General features: G+C 57.7%; 1 protein-coding gene across 2 annotated transcripts; it reads left to right on the top strand.

Moving 5' to 3' along the window:
- LOC148810001 (uncharacterized) lies at nucleotides 1–5551 on the top strand. 2 transcript variants are annotated; one of them, XM_088909157.1, is made up of 4 exons: nucleotides 1–92; nucleotides 2863–3134; nucleotides 3235–3464; nucleotides 5309–5551. In XM_088909157.1, the coding sequence occupies exons 2-4, from the start codon at nucleotides 2867–2869 to the stop codon at nucleotides 5471–5473; spliced, it is 663 nt and encodes a 220-aa protein (XP_088765283.1). In that variant the 5' UTR covers nucleotides 1–92; nucleotides 2863–2866; the 3' UTR covers nucleotides 5474–5551. The 2 variants fall into 2 exon arrangements, with proteins under 2 accessions (XP_088765283.1, XP_088765284.1); XM_088909158.1 differs by lacking the exon at nucleotides 1–92 and adding an exon at nucleotides 1169–1249.
- The last annotated feature ends 4014 nt before the right edge of the window (nucleotides 5552–9565 follow it).

Here is a 9565-nt window from a genome sequence, read left to right as displayed (position 1 = left end):
CCTCTGTCTCTCCGCCTGTGTGCCAGCTGAACCTGGGCAGAGCACAGGCAGGTGCCAGGACCAGATACCAAGAGCTGCCCCAGCCAGGCAAGGTGAGGGAGTCTGTCTTTCTGTTCCTCCTGCCTGTCTACCTGTACCTGTACCTGTACCTGTCTCTATCTGTCTGTCCAGCTGTATATCTGTCTGTCTAGCTGTCTGTGTATTTCTCTAACTGTTTAACTGTCTGTCTCCTGTATAACTGTCGGTCTACCTGTCCAGCTGTCTACCTGTCTATCTCCTGTATAACTGTCTGTCTACCTCTCTCTCTCCTGTATAACTGTCTGTCTACCTGTCTGTCTCCTGTATAACTGTCTGTCTACCTGTCCAGCAGTATACCTGTCTATCTCCTGTATAACTGTCTGTCTACCTGTCTGTCTCCTGTATAACTGTCTGTCTACCGGCCAGCTGTATAATATTCTACCTGTCCAGCAGTATACCTGTCTATCTCCTGTATAACTGTCTGTCTACCTGTCCAGCAGTATACCTGTCTATCTCCTGTATAACTGTCTGTCTACCTGTCTGTCTCCTGTATAACTGTCTGTCTACCTGTCCAGCTGTATAATCTTCTACCTGTCCAGCAGTATACCTGTCTGTCTCCTGTATAACTGTCTGTCTACCTGTCCAGCTGTATAATCTTCTACCTGTCCAGCAGTTTACCTGTCTATCTCCTGTATAACTGTCTGTCTACCTGTCCAGCTGTATAATCTTCTACCTGTCCAGCAGTATACCTGTCTGTCTCCTGTATAACTGTCTGTCTACCTGTCTGTCTCCTGTATAACTGTCTGTCTACCTGTCCAGCTGTATAATCTTCTACCTGTCCAGCAGTTTACCTGTCTGTCTCCTGTATAACTGTCTGTCTACCTGTCCAGCTGTATAATCTTCTACCTGTCCAGCAGTTTACCTGTCTGTCTAGCTGTCTAGGTGTATATCTGTGTGTCTCTCTGCCTGTGTGCTTGTAATATGCCCGTGCCATTAAGCAATGAATTGTATTAATACCGAGGCCGATCAAAATGAACTTTCTTTCGTTGCTCGCTGGGGACCCTCGCGCCCGCAGCGCCCGCGTCCTGAAGCAGTGACGTGCAGGCTTTCTGATCCCTCGTGCCGAAGTCTGGGTGACGCTGGAGCCGCGGTCGCTCTGATCCGCCCCGCCGCGCGACCTTCGCCCCGCCGCGACGCGGCCGCGCGCTGGGAGATGTCCCGGGACGCCCCGGTGCGTGTCCTGCGTGTCACGCGTGTCCTGCGCACGGCGCTTTCAGGCTGATCGCTTCACTCCTGTCTCCGGTCCCGGGGCGCAGGTCTGAGAGTCGCGTCGGGCTCGCTGAAACTATCCTGTTCGATTCTGGAAAAGTTTCTCTGTGTGCGTGTGCGTGTGTGTGTGTGTGTGTGTGTGTGTGTGTGTGTGTGTGTGTGTGTGTGTGTGTGAAGCTCTCGGTTCTTTGCTCACCCTTTGAAAGCTGAGATTTCTTTGGGCTGCAGGTCATGCACAAGTTCACTCTGTTAGCGACTCTGTTCTGCTGTCTTGACCGGTCACTGCTGTCTTGACTGGTCTCTGCTGTCTTGACCAGTCTCTGTGTACTTGACCGGTCTCTGCTGTCTTGACCAGTCTCTGTGTTCTTGACCGGTCTCTGCTGTCTTGACCGGTCTCTGTGTTCTTGACCGGTCTCTACTGTCTTGACTGGTCTCTGCTGTCTTGACCGGTCTCTGTGTACTTGACCGGTCTCTGCTGTCTTGACCGGTCTCTGTGTTCTTGACCGGTCTCTGCTGTCTTGACCGGTCTCTGTGTTCTTGACCGGTCTCTACTGTCTTGACTGGTCTCTGGTGTCTTGACCGGTCTCTGCTGTCTTGACCGGTCTCTGTGTACTTGACCAGTCTCTGGTGTCTTGACCGGTCACTGCTGTCTTGACCAGTCTCTGCTGTCTTGACCAGTCTCTGTGTTCTTGACCGGTCTCTGGTGTCTTGACCGGTCTCTGCTGTCTTGACCAGTCTCTGTGTACTTGACCGGTCTCTGCTGTCTTGACCGGTCTCTGCGTACTTGACCGGTCTCTACTGTCTTGACCAGTCTCTGGTGTCTTGACTGGTCTCTGTGTACTTGACCGGTCACTGCTGTCTTGACCGGTCTCTGTGTACTTGACCGGTCACTGCTGTCTTGACCAGTCTCTGTGTACTTGACCGGTCTCTGCTGTCTTGACCAGTCTCTGGTGTCTTGACTGGTCACTGCTGTCTTGACCGGTCTCTGGTGTCTTGACCAGTCTCTGCTGTCTTGACCGGTCTCTGGTGTCTTGACCAGTCTCTGGTGTCTTGACCGGTCTCTGGTGTCTTGACTGGTCACTGCTGTCTTGACCGGTCTCTGGTGTCTTGACTGGTCACTGCTGTCTTGACCGGTCTCTGCTGTCTTGACCGGTCTCTGGTGTCTTGACCAGTCTCTGCTGTCTTGACCGGTCTCTGGTGTCTTGACCAGTCTCTGCTGTCTTGACTGGTCACTGCTGTCTTGACCGGTCTCTGGTGTCTTGACCAGTCACTGCTGTCTTGACCGGTCTCTGCTGTCTTGACCGGTCTCTGGTGTCTTGACCGGTCTCTGCTGTCTTGACTGGTCACTGCTGTCTTGACCGGTCTCTGGTGTCTTGACCAGTCACTGCTGTCTTGACCGGTCTCTGCTGTCTTGACCGGTCTCTGGTCTCTGACGACTCTCTGGCCCCCTGCCCCTCAAGCCTGGCCGCGCCCTGTCCTGCCCCCAGGAGTGTCCAGGGGTGTGTGGCCGGACGGTGCGCTGGCCGGCTGGTTGGACGGGGGAATCCAACGACCTCCTGATGTTCCGCTTCCCAGAGCCATGACCATCGGGAAGAGCGCCGGCAGATCCGTCCGGATGAGCTCCCGGAGATCCCGGGCGTACGGGCGGCTGGAGGAGGCGGAGGCCGAGAGGGAGAGCGGGCGGCGTTCCGGGCGGGAGGCTCCGGAGCCAGGGGTTTTCCACTTCAACCAGGGCATGCTGGAGGACGACGGCGGCACCGCGCTCCTGAGGGGCGGGCCGGAGCGCCGGAGCAGCCGGTGGCGCCGGGAGTCCAAGAGGAAAGCCGCGCGGGACCCCGCCGAACCAGGTCAGGGCGTGACCCTTAACCTTTCCGTTCCGGGCCTGACCTTTAACCCCTGTGACCTCCAGCATGAACTCTGACCCCCACCCCCCCCGGCTGTCCTCAGGTCTCGCCGGGAGCGCCACTGGGGTGCTGGCGGACGCGGGCACGGACTGGCCGGCCGTCGCCGCAGTGACCGCCCCCCCCCAGCCTCCGCTCGTCCACTTCGGGGCGCGAGAGGAGGCCGACGACAGGAGTCTGATCGCGGGGAGGAAGAGGAGCGAGAGAGCCGGGCCGGAGGAGGGGGCAGAGACGAAGCAGCTGGCCAAGCCAAGCGCCCTGAAGAGATACAGAAAGGTAGGGGGGTTCCCTAGTCTTTGATCGGGGGTGGGGGGGTCCCCTAGTCTTTAACTGAAGTTTCTAATGAAAGTTCAGGGGGGTTCAGCCAGTCTCGGCCGTCGGTAATTCTCAATCCCTCCTCACTTTACTGTACGTGACCCCCTTCTCTCCCTCCTGCACCCCGACCCCACTTCTGCAGCTGCCCCTGGGTCACCCCTCTCTCTGCGGGGGGGGTCCCAGCCTCCTCGTCCCCTGCCCCCCCAGCCAGGAGAGTTCAGCCAAATGTACTGTGTCTGAAACACTCCAGAAACCTTCCAGCGCGCTCAGTGCGGGGGCGCTGTTACTGCTAGCGAACTGTTCATCGGCGAGGAAACACGCTAATAACCACCACACACCAACACCAAGCACAAACGAGAGGTGACACTAACACCACGGTACAGTAGGGGGTACCGTTTCAGGCCTGCATGCATGAGGTGCTCGTGTGGGGTACATCCAGGTGCTCCAGACGGCGGGAGAGCCAGATCTCACAGTCCCTTCCGGAACGGAGAGGCTGAGCTGCAGTGGAATACAGTGCAGCCCCCTCTGGGGGCAGATGAGCTTCCCAGGCTGGTAAACACAGAGCAGAAATCCCTCTCCCTCCCCCTCACACACTGAGCAGTCACGGGCTTCTGTTCCTCGAAACCCAAAGTCACAGCAGCCAGTGGGAGTAGCTCCTGCCCTCTCTCCTGTCTCCTGCCCACTCTCCTGTCTCCTGTCTCCTGCCCTCTCTCCTGTCTCCTGTCTCCTGCCCTCTCTCCTGTCTCCTGCCCACTCTCCTGTCTCCTGTCTCCTGCCCTCTCTCCTGTCTCCTGCCCACTCTCCTGTCTCCTGTCTCCTGCCCACTCTCCTGTCTCCTGTCTCCTGCCCTCTCTCCTGTCTCCTGCCCACTCTCCTGTCTCCTGTCTCCTGCCCTCTCTCCTGTCTCCTGCCCTCTCTCCTGTCTCCTGTCTCCTGCCCTCTCTCCTGTCTCCTGCCCACTCTCCTGTCTCCTGTCTCCTGCCCTCTCTCCTGTCTCCTGCCCAGTCTCCTGTCTCCTGTCTCCTGTCTCCTGCCCTCTCTCCTGTCTCCTGCCCAGTCTCCTGTCTCCTGTCTCCTGCCCTCTCTCCTGTCTCCTGCCCACTCTCCTGTCTCCTGTCTCCTGCCCTCTCTCCTGTCTCCTGCCCACTCTCCTGTCTCCTGTCTCCTGCCCTCTCTCCTGTCTCCTGCCCACTCTCCTGTCTCCTGTCTCCTGCCCTCTCTCCTGTCTCCTGCCCACTCTCCTGTCTCCTGTCTCCTGCCCACTCTCCTGTCTCCTGTCTCCTGCCCTCTCTCCTGTCTCCTGCCCACTCTCCTGTCTCCTGTCTCCTGCCCTCTCTCCTGTCTCCTGCCCACTCTCCTGTCTCCTGTCTCCTGCCCTCTCTCCTGTCTCCTGCCCACTCTCCTGTCTCCTGTCTCCTGCCCTCTCTCCTGTCTCCTGTCTCCTGCCCTCTCTCCTGTCTCCTGCCCACTCTCCTGTCTCCTGTCTCCTGCCCTCTCTCCTGTCTCCTGTCTCCTGCCCTCTCTCCTGTCTCCTGTCTCCTGCCCACTCTCCTGTCTCCTGTCTCCTGCCCTCTCTCCTGTCTCCTGCCCACTCTCCTGTCTCCTGTCTCCTGCCCTCTCTCCTGTCTCCTGCCCACTCTCCTGTCTCCTGTCTCCTGCCCTCTCTCCTGTCTCCTGTCTCCTGCCCACTCTCCTGTCTCCTGTCTCCTGCCCTCTCTCCTGTCTCCTGCCCAGTCTCCTGTCTCCTGTCTCCTGCCCTCTCTCCTGTCTCCTGCCCACTCTCCTGTCTCCTGTCTCCTGCCCAGGCCATCGACAGTGCCCTCCGCCGAGGCTGGGAGACCTTCATCGCCAACCTGTACAACGTCACCCTGACGCCCATCTCGTCTCCGTCTCCGTCGCCCTCCTCGTCCCCGCCCCCGCTCCCCGCGCGGCTGTCCCGGACCGCCTCTGCGCTGGTGGAGTACCGCTGAGCCTCCCCCCGCCCCCCGCGCCCCCACCTGCTCCAGCCAAGCCTCCCTTCGAAACCGGGACCTGCCAACATGCTCTGAACCCATTTAAAAAGCCAGTGACCCCCTATCATGTTTCCCCCTGAGCCCTGTTTTTGGGAGACACCCCTCCCCCCCTGCCCTCCCTCAGTCTCGTCCCGGGGGCCGGGGCAGAAACACCAGACCTGCGGTTTTTCACAGGGGACGGACAAGTCACAGCGCCACCATGTGGTTTCTGTCGTCGCTCACGCTCCCTGTCTGGAACAGGGGCGCGCGGTAGACCTCTGGCGTCAGTCTGGACTTTGGCTCCGGTTTGGACTTTAGCTCCTGGTGACTCTGCAGGAAGGCTGATGTTGTGTAGCCGGAGGGGGTCATATACCGGGACTGTGCTCCGCCTTATCGGATCCTGGGAACACGGGAATGCTGACACAGGGAAGAGATAGAGGGAATAATAGGGGGAGATAGAGAGAGAGGAGGAGGCAGAAATAATTATAGAGAAAGAGGTCAGTAGTGAGGGGAGAGAGAGGGAGAGACGGAGGAGAGAGGGAGAGGAGGAGGAAATAACAGTGAAGGAGAGAGAAAGAGAGAGAAGGAATGACAGGGAGAGAGAGGGAGAGATGGAGGAGAGACGGAGGAGAGAGGGAGAGGAGGAGGAAATAACAGTGAAGGAGAGGAAAGAGAAAGAGAGAGAGAAGGCATGATAGGGAGAGGGAGGTCAGGAGAGAGGGAGTATCAGGGAGAGGTGATGGAGAGAGCCCTGGTGACTGGGAGGTGCCGGTGCAGCTGTCTCCTCTCCGCCCCAGCAGTTAGAAGTGTGAATCCACGAGCCTGCGCGTGGCCTGGAGCACGACGCCCCCAGACGGCCCGGGGCAGAGACGCGTCTGTGTGGGACTGCACTCCTGACTCTGACAGACGGCCGATCTGAATAAATATTTTCCTCTCGGAAAGTCGCGTTTCTCCAGAGTTTTGTTTTCTTTCCTGGGGAACTGGGGGGGACGGGGCAGGAGCAGAGCTGACCAGCAGGCTGCCTGCCAGAAAGCAGAGTGGGGAGACACAGAGGGAACCTTGGGGTACAGTTAGTCTGATAGGTCCCCCTGAATCAGGGGTCTCCAGCCCTGGTCCTGGGGAGCCCCAGTCCAGTCAGTCTTACAGGTCCCCCTGAATCAGGGGTCTCCAGCCCTGGTCCTGGGGAGCCCCAGTCCAGTGTGTCTTACAGGTCACCCTGAATCAGGGGGTCCCCCCAGCCCTGGTCCTGGGGAGCCCCAGTCCAGTCAGTCTTACAGGTCACCCTGAATCAGGGGGTCCCCCCCGCCCTGTTCCTGGGGAGCCCCAGTCCAGTGTGTCTTCTAGCTCACTAATAGATCCCACTGGAGCACACAGGAGAGGAGAGTGTGTGCGCTCCGGGCCTGACGTGGAGAGGACTTTGGCCAGAACTGTGGAGACGGATAGTAGCCATGGACGCAAGCCAGGCGCTGACCCAGGACTTTCCCCAGAGAGGCCGTCATCCATCTGATACTGGATACTGGATACCACACCCTGAGAGATAACTCCTGCTAAATCTGGCTCCTGCGATAACAGTATCTCTGTGCTAACTGGACATTCGTTAACTGCGGTGAGAGCCTCGTTAAGGGTGCCCCAGTGAATGAAGTGATATATGAATTGGGTTTATTAAACAGATCAACAGCCTGACTGGTGTTGCAACTGGTGTTGGTGGGCAGGTGGGGGTGCTCTTCCCACCCCCCAGTCCGGGGGGGGTATAAAGCAGCACCCTGATGTGGTAACCTGGGTTACTGTGGTGTGGGAGACGCTGCTCTGCTGTCCCTCGGATGAGACACTGAACTGAGGTGCAGAATGACCACTGCGTCTCCCAGGACACACACACACACACACACACACACACACACACACACTCACACACACTCACCCTGGACAGGACGCCAGTCCATCACAGGACACACACACAGTCACACACACTCACCCTGGACAGGACCCCAGTCCATCACAGGACACACACACACACTCACCCTGGACAGGACACCAGTCCATCACAGGACACACACACCCTGGACAGGACACCAGTCCATCACAGGACACACACACACACACACACACTCACCCTGGACAGGACCCCAGTCCATCACAGGACACACACACACACTCACCCTGGACAGGACACCAGTCCATCACAGGACACACACACCCTGGACAGGACACCAGTCCATCACAGGACACACACACACACACACACACACTCACCCTGGACAGGACGCCAGTCCATCACAGGACACACACACAGTCACACAGTCACACACACACACTCACCCTGGACAGGACACCAGTCCATCACAGGACACACACACACACACACACACACTCACCCTGGACAGGACACCAGTCCATCAGAGGACACACACACATAGCCACACACACTCACCCTGGACAGGACGCCAGTCCATCACAGGACACACACACAGTCACACACACTCACCCTGGACAGGACCCCAGTCCATCACAGGACACACACACACACTCACCCTGGACAGGACGCCAGTCCATCACAGGACACACACACACACTCACCCTGGACAGGATGCCAGTCCATCACAGGACACACACACAGTCACACAGTCACACACACACACACTCACCCTGGACAGGACACCAGTCCATCACAGGACACACACACACACACACACACACACTCACTCACCCTGGACAGGACCCCAGTCCATCACAGGACACACACACACACTCACCCTGGACAGGACGCCAGTCCATCACAGGACACACACACCCTGGACAGGACGCCAGTCCATCACAGGACACACACACACACACTCACCCTGGACAGGATGCCAGTCCATCACAGGACACACACACAGTCACACAGTCACACACACACACACACTCACCCTGGACAGGACACCAGTCCATCACAGGACACACACACACACACACACACTCACCCTGGACAGGACGCCAGTCCATCACAGGACACACACACACACACTCACCCTGGACAGGATGCCAGTCCATCACAGGACACACACACAGTCACACAGTCACACACACACACACTCACCCTGGACAGGACACCAGTCCATCACAGGACACACACACACACACACACTCACCCTGGACAGGACACCAGTCCATCACAGGACACACACACACACACACACACTCACCCTGGACAGGACACCAGTCCATCAGAGGACACACACACACAGCCACACACACTCACCCTGGACAGGACGCCAGTCCATCAGAGGACACACACACACAGCCACACACACTCACCCTGGACAGGATGCCAGTCCATCAGAGGACACACACACACAGCCACACACACTCACCCTGGACAGGACGCCAGTCCATCAGAGGACACCACACACACAGCCACACACACTCACCCTGGACAGGATGCCAGTCCATCAGAGGACACACACACACAGCCACACACACTCACCCTGGACAGGACGCCAGTCCATCAGAGGACACCACACACACAGCCACACACACTCACCCTGGACAGGACGCCAGTCCATCACAGGACACACACACACACACTCACCCTGGACAGGACACCAGTCCATCAGAGGACACACACACACAGCCACACACACTCACCCTGGACAGGACGCCAGTCCATCAGAGGACACCACACACACAGCCACACACACTCACCCTGGACAGGATGCCAGTCCATCACAGGACACACACACACAGTCACACACACTCACACCAGAGCCAGTTCTTCACCACAGCATGTCTTTGGACTCTGGCAAAGGAGAAAGATGAAGAGAGTTCGTGAGCGTCTATCGCCACCTGCTGCTCCTTTTGGGCACAGCAGAGGAATCTGAAACTCCATATCTGCTCAGTCCCTCTTCTGAGGCTTAATAGAATGAATGATTGACTCAGTGTCACCTGCGTAATAAGCCATTCATCCACTTTCATTCCGATTTTAATGGTCAGAATAGCTGCCCGTTCCTTCATATAGCGGTAGCAATATAATGGCAGCATGTGTCTATACGTCCTTGTTATTGTTCACTTGACTGCTTACCTACCAGCCTTATC

This window comes from Atractosteus spatula, unplaced genomic scaffold (genome assembly GCF_055471065.1).
Source record: "Atractosteus spatula isolate fAtrSpa1 unplaced genomic scaffold, fAtrSpa1.hap1 Scaffold_104, whole genome shotgun sequence".
In the NCBI taxonomy this organism is placed as follows: Eukaryota; Metazoa; Chordata; class Actinopteri; order Semionotiformes; family Lepisosteidae; genus Atractosteus; species Atractosteus spatula.
The sequence above is the reverse complement of the archived record's forward strand: the minus strand, read 5'-3'. Positions and strand labels throughout refer to the sequence as shown.

Coding starts and splice junctions, on each gene's coding strand:
- LOC148810001 (XM_088909157.1), top strand. CDS start 2,867: ATGACCATCGGGAAGAGCGCCGGCAGATCCGTCCGGATGAGCTCCCGG. Junction 3,135..3,234: donor GCGGGACCCCGCCGAACCAG/GTCAGGGCGTGA, acceptor GGCTGTCCTCAG/GTCTCGCCGGGAGCGCCACT. Junction 3,465..5,308: donor CCCTGAAGAGATACAGAAAG/GTAGGGGGGTTC, acceptor TCTCCTGCCCAG/GCCATCGACAGTGCCCTCCG.